This window comes from Chamaea fasciata, unplaced genomic scaffold, assembly GCF_029207755.1.
Source record: "Chamaea fasciata isolate MVZ Bird 193981 ecotype frontalis unplaced genomic scaffold, bChaFas1.0.hap1 SCAF_41, whole genome shotgun sequence".
Lineage (NCBI taxonomy): Eukaryota > Metazoa > Chordata > Aves > Passeriformes > Sylviidae > Chamaea > Chamaea fasciata.
Window position 1 is genome coordinate 767868 of NW_027094126.1, and position 21254 is coordinate 789121.

Genomic DNA, 21254 nt, shown 5'->3' on the forward strand with positions numbered 1-21254 from the left:
GAGGACTCGGGGGGGTTGTGCGGGGACAAGGGGCGGGTCAGGGACACAGCGGGACCAAAATCGGCCATCCCGTCCTGCACCTGTACCCAGCCTTGAGCGACCCCCGCCCTCATTGTCCCTTCGTCGTCCCCAGCCCCGTGGTGCCATTACCACCCGGACGGTCCCAGAGGTGTCCCCAGCCAAGCCCCCCCCAGCCCCGCTGTCCCCGCACTGTCACCAGCTCAGAGGCCCCCACAGCGGCGGGGTCTTTGTCCCCAGCTCAGTGTCCCCCTGTCCCCCTGTCCCTGGCTCTCCCCCCACCGTGGGGTCCCACCACCCACAGACCCCCCCCCCGCGTGACAGTGGGACCCGCCCCCCCAGCTCTGTGTCCTGCTGGGACCCCCAGGCCCCCCCAGCCCCCCCCAAAGCCCCGCTTTGCCCCCCCGCGCCCCCCGGATCAAGGCCATCATGTCCCCGCAAAGCTCATTAATAGCCGCTAATTAGGGCCACGAGGGTCTGCCTGGGGGGCGAGGGGGAGACGGGGGGAGTCTCAGGGCACTTGGGGTCCCCAGGGCAGGAATGAGGGGCGGCCTCTGCCCCCAGCTCCCCCCAGTCCCCATATTTGAGACCCCCAAATATGAAACCTCCGCCACCCCCCAGTCCGGGGGGCACCGTCCCCCCTCCGCTGTTCCCGACCCCCAGAATTGCCCCTCTGTGACCACTGACCGCCCCCAGGAATTGGGGCAATCACTTGGGGGGCTCCAGGGAACCGGGGGGGCCGTGCCCGTGCAGGGGGTGGCGCCACAGGGTCGCGGCCACGCGGGGAACGCGCTGCGGTCAGGGGGGGTGGGGGACAACACGGACATGGGGGGGCACTGCCACCACGGGAGGACACCCTGAGGGGGGGCGCGGCCACAAATGGGGAGCCAGCACGGTCACACTGGGCGTGGGTCACCTCAGACACAGAGGTGGGGACAGGGGGGGACAGGAGGGGACGATGCCCACAGAGAGGCTTTGCACTGTCCACCACCTCGGGGACTTTCTGGGTCCCATCACCCACAGCCCCCCTCGAGGGGAGGACCCTTCCCATCCTCCCCCGGCTCCGCGTCCTGCTTAAACACCTCCGACCCCTCCCCGGTGTCCCCCAAAGCCCCGAGGCCCCCGGCCCCCCCGGATCAGGCCCATCCAATCCCCGCAAAGCTCATTAACAGCCGCTAATTGAGGCCACGCGGGTCCGCCGGGGAAGGGGGGTCGGGGTGGGCGCAGGACACGGGGAGGGCTCAGGGCGTTTGGGGTCCCAGGGCAGGAACGGGGCCATGGGGGCCTCCCCTGCCCCGGGTACACCCCCCTCTAGGAGCCCCCAAATACGGGACCACCTTCACCGCGGGGGGGTCCAGGAAGGGGAGGGGCAGGGCTTGGGGGCTTGGGGTTCTTGGGGACCCGGGTGGCTCCGGGTGGCGTTGGGGGCCGCGGGGGGGCTCAGGGCGGGCCGGTAGCGGGGTCTGTAGCCGTAGGGGCGCAGGCGCTGGCTCAGGTACTCCAGCGTGTACATCTCCTCCCCTGCCACGTAGTGGAAGGACACGGCCAGGTCTGAGCAGCACTGGGGACCCTGCGGGGACAGAGAGGGGCGTCGGGGGGTGGCACTGGGCACCCGGTGACCCCCACCCCACTGCTGGCACAGGGCAGGGTGGGGACGGGCAGCTGGAGGCTGTCCCTGATCACCACAGGGCCCTCTGAGCGTGGTGGGGACACCACGAGCCCGGAGACCGCAGGCACAGGGAGGGGACCGTGGTGACAGCGGGGGACACCATGGCTGGATTTGGGGCAGAGGGACCACGGCCACACGTGGGGGGAACATGCTGGGGGCCATGGGATCATGGCTGTGCGTGGCAGACCGAGGCCACCGTGCTCACACATGGGGGACCCGTGGCCGCGTGTGAGGGAGGACACGGTGGTGACACGTGGGGGACACGCTGGCCACACACAGGGTGCGGAGCTCCACAGTGTAGGAAGATGCTGGCCATGGTGGGGATCTCGGGGGATTTGGGGCTGATGCCACCGCTGTGCTAGCAAGACGTGACAGCCAGGCATGGGGGTGACACGTGGCTGCACCTCGAGGCTGTCACGGCCGTGCGCGGTGGGGACACCACAGCCACACAGGTGGTCCGTGGTCGTTTGTTACAGCCGCAGATGGTGGGGAAAGATGACACCCAAGGAGAGCTGTGGCCCCGTGCAGGGCGACTGAGGAGTCACATGGGGGGGCACAGCCACTTGTGGGGGGGCCACAACCGCCTCACCAGCTGCCCCTACCCGGGCTGGACAGTGACGGGCTGACCCCTGGGCTGGTGGCCCCAGGCTGTGACCCACCTCCACGACGGGGTACCAGCAGTAACGCTGGTACCAGAAGCCCCGGGCGAAGCGGTGCGTGAGGTGGATCTCGGGCGGGAAGGGGTGGAACGTCTCCCGGCCCCACGTGTCCCGGGAGTCCCCCACGGCCACCCCCAGCCGCTCCAGGCACTGGCCCAGCGCCACGTCCTCCTCGGGGCCCGTGTGGCCGCAGGTGCCGCGGGTGAAGGCGGCGGCCACGCGGGCCAGGGCCCCCCGGCTGAGCACGTAGCCGGCCCCCCCGCTCATGTAGCCCTGGCGAGTGAAGGGCCGGAAGCGTTTCCCGAAGTAGAGGGGTCTCTGGGGCGGGTGGGCGGCCAGCAGCCAGCGCAGGTTGTCCAGCACCACGAAGGTGTCGTCGTCGGCCTTGAGGAACCAGTCGGCGTGGGCGCCGTGGTGCCGGTGCACGTACTGCAGAGCCCGCATGGTTTTCCGGTAAAGCTGCCCCCGGCCCTCGGCCACCCCCAGCCCCACGGCCGGGAAGTGTGGGGCGGGCTCGGAGCTCACGAACAGCGCCACGTTGCAGTGCCGTGCCCAAGTGTCCCGCACGTGCCGGGCCTTGCTCTCCAGGTTCTGGGGCGCCGTCATCACCCAGCACAGCACCCGGACCCGCCGGAACAGCCCCCGCGCCACCCCCGCGTCCTCGCCTGGCGGAGGAGGGGCCGCGCTGACCACGGGGCACGGCCCCCGGTGTCCCCAGGCTGCCGCAGTCAGGGTGTGGTCACCGCCCCCCAACAAATGGAGCAGACGGAGGGAGTGAGGCCCCCCCAGTTCTCCTGCCAGCCCCATCCCAGCGGAGTCCCCCACGTCCCCACCCGGTGCCACCCGCCGCGGCGGCAGCGCCCACCTGCAGCGTCCGCCGGGGCCACGCCGTGGAGCGCGGGGGATGAGGGCGACCCGCGGGGGCCATTGGCCACCTGGGGGTCCCGGCCGGGGGCAGGCACAGGCTGGGGCAGCAGGAGGCCGTGGAGGAGGAGGAAGGTGGTGAGGAAGCCCACCAGGACGCCTCCGTGGAAGGGCAGCCACGTACCCGGCAGGCCCAGGAGCAGCATGGGGACACCTGGCTTGTGTATGTGGGGGTCAATGGGGACTCCCCCCTGTCACCCCTCAGCCTCTGCAGCTCCATCTGCCACCGCCCCCGGCTGGGGCAGCCCTGGGGTAAAGCCCACGGAAGGAGGGGGACAGAACCCGCGGAAGGGGGGGTGACACACGCAGACAGAGGGTGACACCCACGGGACAGTAATGGCCCCCCAGATCCAAGGGGTGTCTGGGGGCTCAGGGCGGGTGACACACAACCTCTGCTCTTAGTAAAGGGGGGACAGGGGTAACTTTCCCCGCCCCGACCCCTGGGGTATCCTCAGCCCCCTGTGGTGGGCGGGACAAGGGGGTGGGGCGGGTGGGGGGCAGGTGGGGAGTTGTGGCACGGGGGGCGCCGGCTGCAGCCTCACCTGGTGCCGAGGGTCGGGGCTCCCGGCTCGGTCCGGGGTTCCCACGGTCTCCGTCGGTCCCCGGTTGGTTTGGGGGCCCTGCTGGGTCCCGTGGGTGCCAGCGGATCTGCGGGTCCCGGTGGCACCGCTGTCCCCGGGGGTTGTGGCGGGCCCGGTGGTCCCGGTCCGCTCGGGGGTCCCGGGGGCTCCGCCTTCCCCGCCCCTCGCGCTCCCATTGGCCGAGGCCGGGCGAGCCCCTGGCCCCGCCCTGATTCTGATTGGCTGTCGCGCCCCGACCCCGCCCCTCCCCACAATTTGAGGAGGGGCCGATCCCCGGGACCCCGCGGGCACGGCCGGGGGGGGGATGGAGACCCCGGGACCGGGGGGGGGGGACACACAGACACAACCCGGGGTGACCTCGGTTTATTGATAAAAAGGGGGGGCGGGGCAGAGAGGCCGAACGACTCGGTTACATCTCATTATGAGAGAGCGAACCCCCGGCGCGGGGGGAGCACGGACGGCTCCAGCGGCAACAGGACCCCCCCACCCAATCACCCCTCCCCCCCGAAACCCTCCCACGCCCCAAATCACGGCCGTTCCTCCCCCCTGCCCCCCCCCCCCCCAGTTCATCCGTGTCACAAATGTGCCCGATGTCAGGGCAGGGACTCCCGGGGGGACACAGGGAACTCCCCCAGCAGGGCAGGGACCCCCGGGGGGGACACAGGGAACTCCCCCAGCAGGGCAGGGACCCCCGGGGGGGACACAGGGACCGCCCCCAGCAGGGCAGGGCCCCCCGGGGGGACACAGGGAACTCCCCCAGCAGGGCAGGGACCCCTCCTGGGTGGGGGGCACCAGTGTCCTGTGCCCAGTCCCACAGCAGGGAGGTGGCCACAATTCTGGGGGGATGTTGAAGATTTAAGGGATGAGAATTTGGGGGATCAGAAGTCTTGGTCCTCAGAGTCAGCGGGCGGAGGGGGCTCGTCGCGGCCCCCCCACACGAAGCGATAATTGTCCTCCAGTGCCTGCTGCCGCCGCCGCTCCTTCTGCGCCTCCTCCGTGCCCTGCACCTGGGGGGACAGATCAGCGTCCCCTTCACACCTCAGTGCCCCCCCATTCCCCAGCCCTGCCGTGCCTCAGTTCCTCAGTTCCAGCCCGTGTCTCTGTTTCCCCCATCCCCAACTCCCCGTGGCCCGCCCCCCGCACCAGGATGCTGAGGAAAATCTCCTTCAGGCTCCGGGAATCCTCCTCCGACAGCCACTGCGCCGCCTCCTCCTCCTCGCTCCCCGCCGCCGCCGTCACGATCTTGATCTCGATTTTCCCTGGGGAGGGGGGCCCGGGGGGGTTGATTTGGGGAGGGGGGCTCCCCCCTGCCGCCTCCCCCAGCCGGACCCCTCCCTACCTTCAGCCCGCAGCCCTTCCTTGGCCAGCAGCTCCCGCACCTCGTTCTCCACCTGCGGCAGCTGCGAGGGGCTCTGGCTCTCCCGGGGGGGCTCCTGCTCCTCCCGGGGGGGCTCCTGCTCCCCCTGCAGAGGCTCCCGCTTCCCCTGCGAAGGCTCCCGGCCCTGGGGCGCGTCGCGGTTCCCGACCCTGCTCATCCGCACCCGCACCCGCCCATCGTTGGGGCTGCCCTTCCTGGCGGCTCCACCCTCCTCCTCCTCCTCCTCCTCCTCCCCCTTGTCCTCCGGGTGCCCCCCGGGGCCGGGCCGGGGCTCGGGGGGGTCGCGGCGGGGCTCGGCCCTGTCCAGCCGGTCCATCAGGCGGCTCAGGGTGGACGCCAGGGTCCGCGTGGCGCGGCTCCGGTCAAACTCCCCCTTCAGCCCCTCGGTCTCCAGCTCATCCTCCACCTGCAGGAGGGGTTAAAGGTGCGTTTCTCAGCCCGGCCAGCGGGTAGAGAGCACCAGAAGGGTTGTCCCCAGCCTGTCCCCATCTCTGCTGGGCATCCCTGGCCCGGCCACAGGGTCCCCAGCACAGCCCGGGTGTCCCAACCCTTCCAGGGGCTCCCCAGCCCAGCCAGGGGGGTCCCAGTGTCTCTGTGGGGGTCCCAGTGTCCCTGTGGGGGTCCCAGCCCAGCCAGGGGGGTCCCAGTGTCCCTGTGGGGGTCCCAGCCCAGCCAGGGGGGTCCCAGTGTCCCTGTGGGGGTCCCAGCCCAGCCAGGGGGATCCCAGTGCCCCTGTGGGGGTCCCAGCCCAGCCAGGGGGGTCCCAGTGTTGGTCCCAGTGCCCCTGTGGGGGTCCCAGCCCAGCCAGGGGTCCCCACCTCGCTGATGATGCTGTCGAACTCCTGCTCCATCTGGCTCTTCACCTCCTCCTTCAGCCTCGCCACCTGCTCCCGTGGCAGCAGCTCCAGCCCCGCCAGCAGCGGTCCTGCCTCCTCCTCCTCCTCATCATCCTCCTCCTCCTCGTCCTCCCCCGCGGGGGAGGCCTCGGAGCCAGGCAGGGCCTCGGGGTTGGGGGGCTCCACGGGGCCAGGTGGGGCTGGGGCAGCTTTTGCTGCCTCCTCCTCCTCCTCGCTCGCCTTCGCCTTGGCCTGAGGCAGAGGGAAGGGGCTCAGGGGGAAACTGAGGTACGGAGAGGCCCAAGGGACGAGGGGGAGGTCCCCACCTTCCTGGTGGTCTCCTTCAGCTCCTCGATGAACTGCAGCAGGTCCCCGGGGCTCCGGATCACCTTGAAGTGGATTTTCTTCCGTGGATCTACAAGGGAACCCAGAATAGGAGGCTGGGAGTGGCAGGGGGGGCATAGGGGACACGGGGGGGGCATGGGGGGACATGGGGGACACAGGAGGGGCATGGGGGGACACGGGGTGGACACCCCAGGACTCACCAGCTGCCCGACCACCAGCTGCCCTCGGGGACGGCTCCTGCAGGGAGGGGACAGGGGATGGAGCAGGACTCAACCCCCCACAAAGTGACCCCAACCCGCCCTGAGACCCCCAGAATGTCCCCAGGGACTCACCCTGGTGCTGTCCCGCTGGCCAGTGCCTGTGACTGTCACCTCCTGGTCCCCAGCTGCCACATCCTTGGCTGTGTCTGGCTGGTTCCCTGGCACATGGGGGGACACAGCTGCCACAGTGGGGACATGCTTGGCACTGGGAGCTTCAGGCCAGGGGAGAGGGGACACTGGCTGTGCTGTCACCGTGGGGTGGGGACAGGGGCCATACCATCCTGGGTGCCCTCAGGGCTCTGTGAGGTGGCCTCGCCGTCCCTGTCACTCCACAGCCGCGTGTCCAGCGTCCGCAGCTCCTCCGAGATCTCCTCCACCTTCCTCTTGGTGTCAGCTGGGGACACAGGGGACAGGGACAGTGACAGCACAGCTGTGGGGGGACAGGCCCAGCTCCACACTGCAGGGGACCAGGGCAGGTCTGTGCTGGAGGGGACAAGGCCAACTCTGGCACAGAGGGAGCAGGGCCAGCCCCAGGACAGTGGGGACAGGGCCAGGAAGGTGACAGTGACAGCCCCAGGACGGAGGGGACAGGGCCAGGAAGGTGACAGTGCCAGCCTTGGGATGAAGGGGTCAAGGCCAGCTGGGGGACGAGGGGACAGAGCCAGGTGGGAGAAGACAGTGAGATAAGAGGGGACAGTGGCAGCCTGAGAAAAAGGAGACAGGGCCAGTCTCAGGATGGAGGGGACAGCCCCAGGCTGAAGGGGATTCTGCCACCCTGGGGACAGAAAGGACACGGCAGCAGCCCCACCCCACGGCCCCCGTGCCTGGGCCGGCGCGTCCCCAGTACTCACAGACTTGTGCCCGCACGTACTGGACGTACTGCGCGGGGGACAGGGCGGGCTGGCAGCGGATGGGCTGCGGGGCCAGCCCCGGGGCGGGCCGCAGGAACGGGTGGTGACAGATGCGCGTCGTGTGCACCGTCAGCACGTACGAGCACGACTGCGGCTCGTCCACGCGGGCGATGTAATCCCCGGCGCCCTCCTCGCACAGGAACTGCGGGCACGGCGCCGGGGTGACACCCTGGCTGTCCCCGAGGGTGCCCGCCGGTGTCCCCGGAGCCCTGCAGGTGTCCCCCGTGCCCTGCAGGTGTCCCTCGTGCCCTGCCGGTGTCCCCCGAGCCCTGCAGGTGTCACCTGAGCCCCGCTGGTGTCCCCCGTGCCCTGCAGGTGTCCCCCGTGCCCTGCAGGTGTCACCTGAGCCCCGCTGGTGTCCCCCGTGCCCTGCAGGTGTCCCCCGAGCCCTGCTGGTGTCCCCCGTGCCCTGCAGGTGTCCCCCGTGCCCTGCAGGTGTCACCTGAGCCCTGCAGGTGTCCCCCGAGCCCCGCCGGTGTCCCCGGCCCTCACCCGGACTTCGGCCTCGCGGGCGCGGCCGGTCAGGTCGCAGCGGGAGCCGTTCACGTAGCTCTGGCTGTGGTAGCGCCGCAGCTGGTGCTGCTTGGTGGCCTGGAGGGGACAGGGAGGGGCGCGGGGTGGGCGCGGGGACACCGCCGTCCCCGCCTGTCCCCCGGGCGGGGGCGGGACACGGACCTTGGCTGTTTCGTCGTCCCAGTCGAAGGCGGACTGGTAATAGCCGAGGACGAGGACGTCGCCCTTGATCTCAGACTCTGCGGGGGCGGGGACAGAGAGCGCGGGTTACGGGCGGCACGGGGGTCACCGGGGCCACCCTGTCCCCTCCCCCTGTCGCCGCTGTCACCTTCCAGGTGGTACTGCTGGATGTGCCGCCCGTAGCAGAACTCGTACGTCCACCAGTCCTTGGTCTGGGAAGAGCAGAGTCCCCGGGTGAGGCTGGGGGCGCCCCCCCGGACACCCCGCCCCCCGGCACCCCCCGAGCCCACCTTGAGCAGACAGGGCGCTGTCCCCATGGGCCGCAGCAGCTCGGCCACGCCGGAGCCGTTGTAGAGCCGGGGGTCCCGCGGGGGACCGGGGGGCGGCCCCACGGCCGCGGGGGGCAGGCGGCACTCATAGCGCTGCTTGAACCGCGAGGCCACTGTCACCACGTCCTCGGCATGGTGCTGGGGGGGGTCACGGGGCTGTCAGAGCCCTGCGCGGCCCCCCCGGGACCCCACAGCTCCTGTCGGGACACCTCAGAAACCCCCCCGGACCCCACAGCTCCTGTCGGGACACCTCGGAAACCCCCCCGGACCCCAGAGCTCCTGTCGGGACACCTCGGAGCCTCCCAGGGACCCCATAGCTCCTGACGGGACACCTCGGAGCCTCCCGGGACTCCACAGCTCCTGTCGGGACACCTCGGAGCCTCCCAGGGACCCCACAGCTCCTGTCGGGACACCTCGGAGCCCCCCCGGACCCCACAGCTCCTGTCGGGACACCTCGGAGCCCCCCCGGACCCCACAGCTCCTGTCGGGACACCTCGGAGCCCCCCGGGACCCTAAAGTCTGCCCCCTTTGCAAAGCCCCCCCCCTCAGTACCCTCCGGCACCCCCCGAGACCCCCCAGCCCCCCCATGTCCCCAGAGCCCCCCCGCGTGGGGCGGGACAGAGCCCGGAGCCCATCCCCCGCCAAGGGCAGCCCTGCCCCGGCACACGCCGCACCCGCGGCCCAGCGCAGGGCCCAGCCCAGGGCACAGTCCAGGGCACACGGGCTGGGGGCGGGACACGCCTGGCGCTGTCCCCAGGGGGGGCTCCAGGGGAGGCCCGGGGACAAAGAGGCGGCAGCGCGCGTCCCCTCCCCGCCAATAACGGGAAATCGAAACACGAAGTGAGAGCGCGGTCCCCTCCCCCGCCAGACCCATATCCGGGACGGGCGCAGGAACATCTGGCGGCGGCGGCAGCGCGGCCCCGCCAGCTCCGGGGGCGCGGGCGGAGGTCACTGTCACCCCCGGTGCGGGGTCACTGTCACCCCCGGTGCGGGGTCACTGTCACCCCCGGTGCGGGGTCACTGTCACCGCCGGGGAGCAGCTCAGCGGGACAGGTACGGACCGCCCACCCCCGTGTCCCCCCAGATCCGGTGACTCCCGTGTCTCCGCGCCCAGCCCGGGCCGGGAGCACCCCGAACCCGCCCGGGCCGGTGCCCCCGGCCCCGGGTCACTCCCTGACCCTCACCCGGTGCCTCCGGCTCCGCTCCCGCCCCGAAAGGGAACGCCTGCCCCCCCCGGGAAGCCCCGGCCGTGTCCCGCTCCCCAGCAGCCCCCGGCCCCGGAAGGAGCCCGCGCAGGGAGCACATTGCGGTGCCCCGGGCCCGGTACAGCCCCTGACCGGAGCCGCGCCCCCGAGCGGCCCCGGACGGGTGCTCCCGGGCCCCGGGCGGCATTCCCGACCCGCAGCCGCCGCTCCCCTGCTCGGCAGCCCCGTGGCCGGTGTGCCGGTCCCGGTAGGGTCCCCGGGCCCCCGCCTCCCCTCCACCCTGCCGTTGGCCCCGGTGCCGCGGCGCACCTGCCCGGCCAGCACGGGTTCGGCCAGGATCTCGAGGCCGTACTTGAGCTCGCTTAGCTCCTGCAGGTTGAGCGCGGCTCGGGCTCCGCGGAGGGGCCACCCCGGGCCAAGCAGCGCCAGCAGCGCCAGCACCGCCACCGGCCCCGGGCCCCGCCGCGCCGCCATCTTCCTCCGCCGCCGCCGCTTCCGCTTCCGCCCGCACCTCCCCGCGCCCGCCCCGGCCCCGATATTCCGGATTGCGATTGGTCCGAACGCTTGCCTGTCAACGGCGAGCGCGACTCTGATTGGCCGGTGGGCGGCAATGACGCCTCCGGTTGTGAGGCCGCGGGGGCGCGGTGGTTGCGAGGCCCGGGGCGGCGGCGATTGGCCGAAGCCCGCGCGGGCGGCAGCCAATGGCGGGACGGGGCGGGTCCGGCCGCGATGACGTAGCGCTGGCGGTTCCCCATTGGCCGAGCGGGATGCAGGCGATCCCCGCTCGCTGATTGGCGGAGAGCACAGAGCATCCCGGGGGGGTCACGTGATTACCGGAGCCGGGACGGGAGAACCGGGCCCGCTCCTGCCCGCTCCTGGGGGAGGCCCCGGCCCACGGTGAGGGGCGTGCGGGGGACTCCGAGCGAGGGGGTGGCCTCCCTGCCCCCATCGCCGCCGCAGCTGGTGCCCCTCTGCCCCCCCAGTCTCCTCCTGACCCCGCCCAACCCCCTCCAGGACCCCTCAGTCCCCCCACGGACCCCTCAGCATCCCCTCAACCGCCTGGCCACACCCAGCCCCCCGAATCTCCCCGACCCCCCCGTCTCCGAGCCCCCGCCCCCTCCCGGGCCCGGCCGGGCCCAGCCCGAGCCCCCCCCGCCCCCCCGCTAAATGGAGCCGTTGTGCGCCCCACGCGTGGGCACAAAGCGCGGCCTGTGGCAGCCGCGCCGGGGGGGCTGATCCTGCTCTCCCCGTCCCTGGCCCGAGCCCCGGCAGCCCCGAGGCCGCGGGTGCAGCCGCCCGCCCCTCCCCGCGGTTTGCCCCCCCCCCCCCGCCCCCCACTTCTCCTTTCCCCCCGCAGCCTCGCCCCGCCCCTCCCGGGGCTGCGGCGGTGCCGTTCCACACCGGGGCCGCCGGGGGCGCCCTCGCCGCCCGCTCCGGTGCCGGTGCCGGTGCCGCCTGCGGCCGCGGAGCGCCGGGACCCGCCAGCGGAGCCAGGTAGGGCCGGGGCCGCTCTTATCGCGCCCTGTCGCGACCAGGGATGGCACCTGCCACTGCCCGGCGGCTGCGACATCGCCGCCTCTCCCCCCAGACAGCCCCAACTCCCCGCACCCCGCGGCACCCCCCGGGCCGCCCCCCCGAAAGCCTCCGGCGCCCCCAGCATCCCCCGCATCCCCCATCCCCTGTGCCCCCCCGACACTCCCAGCCTCCCCTCCCTGCGCATCCCCCGGGCCTCCCGCCCCTCCCAGCTCCCCGAGCCTCCCCCCAACATCTCCCAGGCCCCTCCCTGCCCCCCCTCGTGCCCCCGAGCACCCCCAACCCCTCCCGATGTGACGTCTCGCCCGAGCCCTGCCTTTGCCTGAGCCCCTCATCCTCGGGGGGCGGTGTGGGGCGTCCCCCGTCTGCAGGCACATCCCGGGGGGCTGGGGGAGCCGGGGGGGCGGCGGGGGATACCGGGGGTGCGGGTCCCTCCCGCCGCTGACACTGTCCCCGTGTCCCCCAGGCCAGTGGTGTGGGGGTCAGAGCCATGAGTGTGGGCTGAGCCCCCCCCGCCGGGACCTGCGCCCACCCCGAGGTGAGGACGCTGAGAGCACTGGGAGCACTGGGAGCACCGGGGGGCGGGATGGAGGGGGCGCCACTCGAGCACAGCAGAACGGGGGAACTGGGGCGGGGGGAGGGGGCGGGCACTGGGCAGGGCACTGGGCTGAACTGGGAAACTGGGAGGTGGGAGCGCTGGGAAGGCAGCGCAGGGATTAAGGGACGGTGCACTGCACTGGTGGGCACTGGGTGGCACTGGTGGCACTGGGAGGTGCTGTGAGTACTGGTTTGCACTGGGGATGCTGGGTGGCAGCGGGAGGCACTGGGGGCTCTGGGTTAAACTGGGTTACACTGGGTTGAGGGTACCGGGGGCTCTGGGTTAAACTGGGTTACACTGGGTTAAACTGGGTTACACTGGGTTAAACTGGAGGCTCTGGGTGGCACTGGGGACACGGGGGACACTGGGTTAAACTGGGGGCTCTGGGGGCTCTGGGTGGCACTGGGGACACTGGGTTACACTGAGGGCACTGGGTGGCACTGGGGACGCTGGGTTAAACTGGGTTACACTGAGTTAAACTGGGCGCTGCTGCCCTTGGCCTTGGCCTCGCTGGGGAGCACTGGGGGCCACTGGGGGGCGGTGGGTGTCGCCGGGGGGCACCGAGGGGCACGGGGGTGACGGTGCCCCCCCCACCAGGCAGGATGCGGGGGGCGCAGCGGGCGCTGTGCCTGCTGCTGGTGGCCTCGGCCTCGCTGGCCGCGCTGTACCTGCACCTGTGGGCGCCCAAGGACCCCCCCATCGTGGACCTGCGCCGCCCCCCGCCCCAGCGGCTGCCGCCCCCTCTGCCGCCCTCCGCCCGCGCCTACCCCCACGTGCCCTTCCGCCTCAAGGAGGAAGTGATGGAGTAAGGATGGGGCTGGGGGGGGCGGTGGGGGGCACCGTGGAGGGGCACCTGTGGGGTGAGGGGACCCCGGGATAGGGGGGGTGACTTCATGGGGCACCCATGGGTTGGGGTCTGGGAGTCCCGGGGTGGGGCACGGCAGGGTGGGGGCACCCCGGGGTGGGACTGCGGCTCCTGAGGGCGGGGGCAGCCAGGGGCTCGGCACCCAAAAGTGGGGGAAGCCCGGGCTCGGGGATTGGGGCCGATGAGGTGGTGGCAGAGGGGTGACAAAGGTGATGCCAGGGCGGGGTCAGGGCTCTGGGGGTGTCTGGGAGGTGGCGGCAGGTGCCAGGGCGGTGCCACGTGCGGTCAGGCGGTGACGGACGGTGTCGGGGCGGTGCCGTGGCGAGTCCCCGTGTCCGGCTGCGGGGCTGCAGGTTACGGTGCCGCCGGTGTCGGTGACAGCGGCCCTGTCGCGACAGGCTGCTGCCCAGGAACGGTTGCTCGTGCGAGGCGGAGGCGGAGTCGGGGCTGGCGCTGCCGCTCCGGCGGCGGATCTTCGGGCCCGGCCCGGTGGGCTTCGACTTCGCCAGCGCCTTCGCCCCCGGGGAGCGGCCGCGGCAGCTGCGGCTGCGGGAGCGCGAGTACCGCAATTACCGGAACCGGTGAGTGACGGGGGCGGGAGGGTCCCCCGGGGCGGGGGAGACCCCCAGGGCACCTCGGGGCAGAGCGGGATCCCGGGCTCGGCACTGGGCGGGGGTCGGGACCCTCGTGGCGGGCTGTGCGCCCCGCACTGACCGGGCCCGGCGCGGGGTGGGACACTCCCAGGACCCGCGGCTGAACCCCCGCTGCCTCCCCCCGCAGGGTGCAGACCCCTGCCGACCGCCTGCTCATCGTCCCGGCCAACTCCCCTCTGGAGTACCCGGCGCAGGGGGTGGAGGTGCGGCCGCTGCAGACGGTGCTGGTGCCCGGTGAGGGGGCGCGGGGGCTGCGCGGAGTCGGGGGGGGCACGGGTTTGGGGCACGGGGGTGGGAGGGGAACGCTTGTGGGGGGCACGGGGGGGGGCAATGGGGAGGGCACAGATCGGGGGAAACGTGGGGGTGTGGGGCACCGGGGCCAGGCACGGGATCGGAGGGAGGCACCCGGGGGGACACGGGGATGGGGGTCCCTGGGCAGGGGGCACCCCGGATGTCTCTGAGGGGGAGGGGGGGCAGGGGGTCCCTCCGGGGGTCTCCGGGCTCACCCCCGTGTCGCGGCCCCCAGGGCTCAGCCTGCAGGCGCCGGCCAGGAACAGGTACCAGGTGAGGGCGAGGGCGGGGCACGGGGGAGGGGCTGGGAGGGGGCGTGGAAAGGGAGGCGTGGCTTGACTGGAAGGGGCGGGATGTGCTGGGCATGGGCGGGGTCTATCCGGTTTGTGGGCGGGGCGGGCGGGGGTGGGCGGGGCCGGGGTGGTCTCGGCGCGTTCCCTCCCCCCCGTGTGCAGCCCCCCCCGGTTTTGGGGGGTCCCTGCCGTGCCCCCCCCGGGCCCCCCGTGACGTGCCGCCCCCAGGTGAACCTGACGGCCTCGCTGGGAACACTGGCGGTGGCGGCCGAGGTGGAGGGCGTGGCGCTGCGGGGGGAGGGGCAGCCGCACCTGTCCTTGGCCGCCGCCCACCTGGACCACCTGAACCGGCAGCTGCAGTTCGTCACCTACACCAACACGCAGTTCCACCCCGACACCGCCGACATCGGTGGGTACGGGGGGAGCCCCGACGGCGGATCGGGGGGGGGGGAGGATTCCGGGACCCCCGGCATCCCCAGAGCCCCCCCTGCCCCTGGGACCCCCAGTGCCCCCGGGGCCGCGGCTGATCCATGGGAACCCCAGCACCCCTGGGACCCCCAACGTCTCCCCGGACCCCAAATCCCCCCTGGTTGCCCCGGATCCCCAGTTCCCCCCGGGACCCCCAGCACCCCCGGATCCCCAATGCCCACGGGGCCACTCGTGGTATCCCCGACGCCCGCGTTGTTCCCCATGTCCTCCAGTGAGCCCTTCGCTCCGGCAATTGCAGCCTCCCCCCGGGAATTGCAGCCTCCCCCCGGGAATTCCGGCCTCCCCCCGGCGCCCCGTTGCCCCTCCCCGTGCCCCCCGTGTCCCCCCGCGCCCCCAGCCCCCCCTCGCCCTGCAGTGCAGTTCTCCACCGACGGCCACTCCGCCGCCTTCGCCATCCGCATCCGGCACCCGCCCACGCCCCGCCTCTACGGCCCCGGGACCCCCGGCGACGGCGACGGCGACGGGGATGGGGACAGTGACAGCAGCGGGGACGGGGGTGAGCACGGAGCCCTGCACCCCCAGACCAGCCATGCCCGTGCCCCCCGCAGTCACGGTGCTCCCAGTGTCCCCAGTGTCCCCAGTGTCCCCAGCCCTGCTCCTTGGGATGGAGTCCCAGTGCTCCCTGTGTGGGTGTCCAGTGCTCCTGGTGCTCCCAGTGCCCCCAGTGCCAGCATCCCAGTTCCCCCAGTGTCCCCAGTGCCCCCAGTGCTCCCAGTTCCCCCAGTGCCAGACTCCCAGTGTCCCCAGTGCTCCCAGTTCCCCCAGTGCCAGACTCCCAGTGTCCCCAGTGCTCCCAGTGCTCCCAGTTCCCCCAGTGCCAGACTCCCAGTGCCCCCAGTGCTCCCAGTTCCCCCAGTGCCAGACTCCCAGTGTTCCCAGTGCTCCCAGTGCTCCCAGTGCTGGACACTGCTGGTTCTGCCAGTACCAGTGGCCCAGCCCTTCCAGTGATCCCTGTGACAGAGTCCCAGTCCTCCCAGTGTGGCTGCTCAGTACTCCCAGTGAGTGTCCCAGTGCTCCCAGTGCAGGTGCCCAACCCTCCCTGTACCGGGGTGACTGCTGCTCCCAGTGTGGGTTCCCAGTGCTCAGGTGACCGCTACTGAAGTGTCCAGCACTCCTAGAGTGGGCTCCCAGTACGGGTTACCAGTACTCCCAGTATGGGTGGGTGCCCAGCGCTCCCAGTGCTGACTCCCAGTGCTCCCAGCACTCCCAGTGCTCCCAGAGCTCCCAGTGCAGGCTTCCTGAGCTCCCAGCGCTCCCAGTGCTCCCAGTGCAGGCTCCCAGTGCAGGCTCCCAGTGCTCCCAGTGCAGGTTCCCAGTGCTCCCAGTGCTCCCAGTACTCTCAGTCCAGGCTTCCTGAGCTCCCAGCACTCCCCGTGCTCCCAGTGCAGGCTCCCAGTGCTCCCAGTGCTCCCAGTACTCCCAGTCCAGGCTTCCTGAGCTCCCAGCACTCCCAGAGCTCCCAGTGCAGGTTCCCAGTGCTCCCAGTGCAGGCTCCCAGTGCTCCCAGTACTAGCTCCCAGTGCTCCCAGTGCTCCCAGTGCTCCCAGTACTAGCTCCCAGTGCAGGTTCCCAGTGCTCCCAGTACTAGCTCCCAGTGCTCCCAGTGCAGGTTCCCAGGGCTCCCAGGGCTCCCAGCCCTCCCAGTGCTCCCAGTGCAGGTTCCCAATGCCTCCACCCCCCCCTCCAGGGTACAACATCTCGGCGCTGGTGACAGTGGCCACCAAGACGTTCCTGCGCTACGACAAGCTGCGGGGGCTCATCGCCAGCATCCGCCGCTTCTACCCCTCTGTCACCATCGTGGTGGCCGACGACAGCCAGCGCCCCGAGCCGCTGTCCGGGCCCCACCTGGAGCACTACCTCATGCCCTTCGGCAAGGTGAGGCTGCCCCGGGGCGCTGTCAGGGCTCTGCGTGCCCGGGGAGGGGTCACGGGGGCCTGGCAGAGCCGTGGGGGACGTGACAGGGGCTGAGGTCCCCGAAAAGGGGGGGACATGGAGGTCTGGCAGCGTGGTGGGACCCCAGAGATGGGGACATTGGGGTTCTGATGGGGCTGTGGGGCGTGGGAGGGGGGCTGGCAGGGTGAGCGTCCCTGCGGCTGGGGACAACGGGGACACAATGAGAACTGTGTCAGAGCGGTGGGACCCCAGAGGGAGGGGACACAAAGCGGCAGGGTCCCGGGGGGCTCCCGAGGTGTCCGGGGGAGGGGGGCCTGGGGCTCCTGTCGGCGCCGCGGGGACCCGCGGGCTGTGGCTGCGGTGCCCGAGGCTCGGCGCTGCCCCCGCAGGGCTGGTTCGCCGGGAGGAACCTGGCGGTGTCGCAGGTGACGACCAAGTACGTGCTGTGGGTGGACGATGACTTCATCTTCACGCCCCGCACGCGCCTGGAGAAGCTGGTGGATGTCCTGGAGAGAACCAGCCTGGACCTGGTGAGGGGCTCGGGGGGCTGGGGGGGTGCCGGTGCCCAGGTGGGGGCTCAGGGGGTGCCCAGGTGGGGGTTCAGGGGATGTCAGTGCCCCGGTGGGGACTCAGGGAGTGCCCAGGTGGGGGCTCAGGGGGTGTCAGTGCCCAGGTGGGGGCTCAGGGGGTGTCAGTGCCCAGGTGGGGGCTCAGGGGGTGCCCGGGTGGGGGCTCAGGGGGTGCCCAGGTGGGGGTTCAGGGGGTGTCGGTGCCCAGGTGGGGGCTCAGGGGGTGCCCAGGTGGGGGTTCAGCAGGTGCCCAGGTGGGGGTTCAGGGAGTACTGGTGCCCAGGTGGGGGCTCAGGGGGTGCCCAGGTGGGGGTTCAGGGGGTGTCAGTGCCCAGGTGGGGGCTCAGGGGGTGCCCAGGTGGGGGTTCAGCAGGTGCCCAGGTGGGGGTTCAGGGAGTACTGGTGCCCAGGTGGGGGCTCAGGGGGTGCCCAGATGCTGGCACAGCCCCAGCTCAGCGGCCCTGTCCCGTCCTGTCACTGTAGAACACAAAAGACTCCAAATATTTGAGAAGGCAAAGAGCACAGAAACAGAAGGTTTTACTGTTTAAATTCAAAGTACCTTTTATAAAGCCCAACACAGACCTGACACGATTGGTGAATGGGAACGACACCTCCCTGCTGCCGTTGGTTAAACCAGAGAAAGAGCAAACACCCGCTGGGCTGAGATTGTTTTGAGAGAGGACAGTTGTTTACCAGTCTGCTTTGAGAAAAAGCTTTTTCTGAGGAATTTTTTTCCTCGGGGAAAAAAAAAAAAAAAAAAATTAGTAGCCGCTAGCCGGCTGAAAAAAACCCTCTGAGGCCCACAGTGCCCCATCCCTCCGCCCGGGTGGGCGATGCCGGCGGCTCCGGGGCTCCCGGTGCCGCCGCGCCCCCAGCGCTGCGCTGTGCCCCGCAGGTGGGCGGCGCGGTGCGGGAGATCACGGGCTACACCACCACGTACCGGCAGCGGCTCAGCGTCCGCGGCGGCGGCGCGGGGGGCGACTGCCTGCGGACCCGGCCCGGCTTCCACCACCGCCTCGCCGGCTTCCCCGCCTGCGTCGTCACCGACGGCGTGGTCAACTTCTTCCTGGCTCGCACCGACAAGGTGCGCCAGGTGGGCTTCGACCCCCGCCTGCGCCGCGTGGCTCATCTCGGTGAGGGACGGGAGGGGGCGCGGGGAGGTGGGAGGGTGCTGAGGGGTCTGCGGAGGGGTGGGGGGGTGTCTCGGGGGGTCCCTGAGGAGGAGGAGGAGGAGGGTCCTGGGGGTTCCCAGGGAGCTGAGGGATGAGGGGATCCCGGGGGTGAGGGGTGGAGGACAGTCCAGGCGGCCCCCAGGTCCCCCTGAGGGTCTTGAGAGGTTTGGGGGGCAGGACTTGGGGCGTCGGGGGGGATGTGGAGCCCTGGGGGGCCCAGGGGGAGGGAAGGAAGGACTGGGAGGATCTGTGGGAGTGCCGGGGGAGGGGGCGGGGGGCCCCTGGGGAGGGGGAATTTGGGGGTGTCCTTGGAGGGGTCTGGGGAGCCTCAGGGGAGGATGGGGGGGCCTGGGGGCCATGCTGCGGGTCCCGAGGAAGGGGAGAAGAGGGGCCTGGGGGTGCCTGGGGTGTTCTGGGGTCCTGAAAAGGGTTCCCCCACAGTGGAGTCAGGGGCTCAGAGATAAGGGGGGATACCGGGGACCCCCACAATTCACAGGGTCAGAGATAAGGGGGGATGGCGGGGACCCCCCACCGTGGCCCCACAGGATCAGAGTCAGCCTGAGGGACCCCAGGGCAGCTCTGAGCCCGTTTTGGGGCGCTCCTCTCCCCGCCCCCAGAGTTCTTCATCGACGGGCTGGGGGTGCTGCACGTGGGCTCGTGCGAGGACGTGGTGGTGGACCACGCATCCAAGCTGGCGCTGCCGTGGCGGCGCTCGGAGGGCGAGCGCCAGTACAATCGGTACCGGTACCCGGCGGCGCGGGACGACAGCCTGCGCCTCAAGCAGCGCCTCTTCTTCTTCAAGAACCGCTTCAAGTGCATGGCCGGCGACTAGGCGTGGCCACCAGCCCCGGCCACCAGCCCCGGGCGGCCCTGGGGAGCCACGGGGCCGGTGACACTGGGGTGACACAGGGGTGACACCGCCCCCGGGGCACCCCATGGGCAGCCAGCGCTGGCCACCCCCGCGGTGCTCACGGGGCCACTGACACAGAGGTGACACAGGGCCACCACCCCCAGGGTCGCTGACACCCCGGGGACGTGGCCAGCAGCACGGGCCACCTCAAGGGTCACTGCTGCCTGCCACCACGACGGTGTCCCCAGAGCCACCACGACCATGAGCTGCTCCATGCATCGTCGGCCACATCTGGGGCGTCCCCAGGACACCCCGACGGGCCACTGACCCCAACGGGCCGTGTCCTTTGGGCCACCCCCAGGGCCACCATTGTTGGCCACCTCAGGGCACGAAGCCCACAAGGGGCCACCCCATGGGCCACCACGGCCGGCTGCCCCCGGGGTGCCCCCAGGGCCACTGACACTGGCATGACACGGGGCCACCCCCAGGGTGGCCAGCTCCGGGGCCACTGTCCCCGTGGTCCGACCCGAGGGTCATCACTACCGTGGCCACCCCTCCCACGGGCCAGCCCGTGTGCCACCACCACCCCGGGGGCTCTCCGGGGCGTGCCCCGCGGGCCACCACCACCGGCCACCTGCAGGACACCCCCGGGACCACCCGCTGCGGCCACCCCCAGGGCCACTGCCATGGGCCACCACCCAGTGCCACCACCCAGGGCCACCACGGCCCCGCGGGGTCCCCGGAGTCCCCCCCCCCCCGCCCCCCCCGCGGTGTTTTTAGCTCTTTTGTACTTTGGGGGTGGGGTGGGGGTGGGGTGGGGCTGGGGTCCCCCCCGGGCACCGGGTCCCTGTTGTCCCCGACTCAGTTTTCTATTGTACAGCCCCTCCCCCGCGCTGCCGCCAGGATTTTTGTGCCAAGTCTCGGCCCCTCCCCCCCAGGACCCCCCGAGCCCCCGGGGCGGGTGGGGGAGGGGCTGGGGGAGGGGCTGCCCCCCCCCCCGCCCTTTTCTACCCAATGGATGGTGAGATTTTAACCAGCCCGAAATCGGCTCCTTCCTTCCAAAAACTGGGGCGGGGGGGAGGGAAAGACGGGCCCAGGCCACACCCACTGGGAGGGGCTATAGGGGGTGGGAGGGGCTTTGGGGCAGGGGGGCTTTGGGGTGGGAGGGGTTTTGGGGGTGGGAGGGGCTATAGAAATGGGTGGGACTATAGGGGTGGGAGGGGCTATAGGGGGTGGGAGTGGCTACAGGGAATGGGGTGGGACTGTAGGGGTGGGCGGGGCTATAGGACCTACAGAGGGACTGTGGGGCACAGTCAGTGGGTATGGCCAGGGTGTGGTCGGTGGGTGTGACCAGTGGTGAGATCAGTGGGCGTGATCAGAGGGTGTGGTCGGTGGGAGTGGTTAATGGGTGTGGTCAGCAGGCGTGGTCAGTGATTGTTGCTCCTCCTGGGCGTGGCCTTTAGTGAAGGAAGGAAATTTTCCACAGGAACACCCCTGGGCCCTGTCCCCCCCACCCAGGGTCCATCGTGCCCCAGCAGGACACGGCAGGGACAGGGACACACCAGGGACACGGGGATTGATGGGACATGGGACAGGACATGGGAAGGAACACGTCGGGGGAACAGGACAAGGACAAGGCCAGACCAGGAGAATGGGACGCCCTGGGGACAAGGAGATACCACTGACCGACATGGGCATGGTGGACAAGGACAAAGTGGTGACGGGGCAGACACCCCAGGGACATGGAGACAGACACGTGGTGGTCAGGGACACAGCAGGGCCAAGGACACGGACACGGAGAAGGACACAGCAGGGACAAGGACATGGACACGCCAGGGATAGGGACACAGAGACGTGGTGGACAAGGACACAGCAGGCACAAGGACATGGACATGCCAGACGCACTCCAGGAGGTGGGTAGGGACACGCTGGGGACAAGGGCATGGCAGGAACACGGACTTGCGGGGGCTGGGACACACAGGGGACACGTGAAGGACAAGGACATGCCAGGGACACGGCCACGGCCACGGCCACGTGGTGGACAAAGACACACAAGGACAAGGACACGGGCCCACAAGGGACGTGAGGCTGGACACAAAGGGACAAGGACACAGACACTGAGGGGCCAAGGGCAGCCCCCCCAAGAGTCCTGTGACACCCTCGAGTGACACCTGGGGACACTCTGCAGCCACTCCTGAGTGACTCCATGGGACCGCCAAGAGGTCACTGTCCCCCCTCCC

At 71.2% G+C, this 21254-nt stretch overlaps 3 protein-coding genes across 7 annotated transcripts; 1 reads left to right on the forward strand and 2 right to left on the reverse strand.

The window, feature by feature from the left end:
- Positions 1 to 1357: 1357 nt before the first annotated feature.
- Positions 1358 to 4271, reverse strand: LOC136303699 (glycoprotein-N-acetylgalactosamine 3-beta-galactosyltransferase 1-like). Its single transcript, XM_066207281.1, is given in 6 exon segments — positions 1358 to 1588; positions 2347 to 3011; positions 3212 to 3424; positions 3820 to 3870; positions 3873 to 4073; positions 4265 to 4271. Coding segments are annotated over 6 exon segments (1368 nt in total).
- A 147-nt stretch (positions 4272 to 4418) lies between these two features.
- On the reverse strand, positions 4419 to 10313 carry OS9 (OS9 endoplasmic reticulum lectin). 2 transcript variants are annotated; one of them, XM_066207437.1, is made up of 14 exons: positions 10118 to 10313; positions 8565 to 8741; positions 8423 to 8486; positions 8257 to 8333; positions 8074 to 8172; positions 7522 to 7723; positions 6948 to 7064; positions 6743 to 6849; positions 6611 to 6647; positions 6392 to 6480; positions 6048 to 6317; positions 5191 to 5635; positions 4995 to 5110; positions 4419 to 4858 (listed from the first exon to the last, which is right to left on the reverse strand). In XM_066207437.1, exons 1-14 carry the CDS (start codon positions 10280 to 10282, stop codon positions 4730 to 4732), a joined length of 2094 nt encoding a protein of 697 aa, XP_066063534.1. In that variant the 5' UTR covers positions 10283 to 10313; the 3' UTR covers positions 4419 to 4729. The 2 variants fall into 2 exon arrangements, with proteins under 2 accessions (XP_066063534.1, XP_066063535.1); XM_066207438.1 differs by having other exon boundaries at positions 6743 to 6828; positions 10118 to 10312.
- On the forward strand, positions 9458 to 20047 carry B4GALNT1 (beta-1,4-N-acetyl-galactosaminyltransferase 1). Of its 4 annotated transcripts, none has more exons than XM_066207451.1 (12): positions 9458 to 9656; positions 11808 to 11879; positions 12537 to 12744; positions 13203 to 13385; positions 13585 to 13691; positions 13984 to 14021; positions 14270 to 14450; positions 14886 to 15026; positions 16218 to 16405; positions 16813 to 16953; positions 17888 to 18125; positions 18782 to 20047. In XM_066207451.1, the coding sequence occupies exons 3-12, from the start codon at positions 12542 to 12544 to the stop codon at positions 18994 to 18996; spliced, it is 1635 nt and encodes a 544-aa protein (XP_066063548.1). In that variant the 5' UTR covers positions 9458 to 9656; positions 11808 to 11879; positions 12537 to 12541; the 3' UTR covers positions 18997 to 20047. The 4 variants fall into 4 exon arrangements, with proteins under 4 accessions (XP_066063548.1, XP_066063547.1, XP_066063550.1 ...); XM_066207450.1 differs by lacking the exon at positions 9458 to 9656 and adding an exon at positions 11224 to 11302; XM_066207453.1 differs by lacking the exons at positions 9458 to 9656; positions 14886 to 15026 and adding an exon at positions 11224 to 11302.
- The last annotated feature ends 1207 nt before the right edge of the window (positions 20048 to 21254 follow it).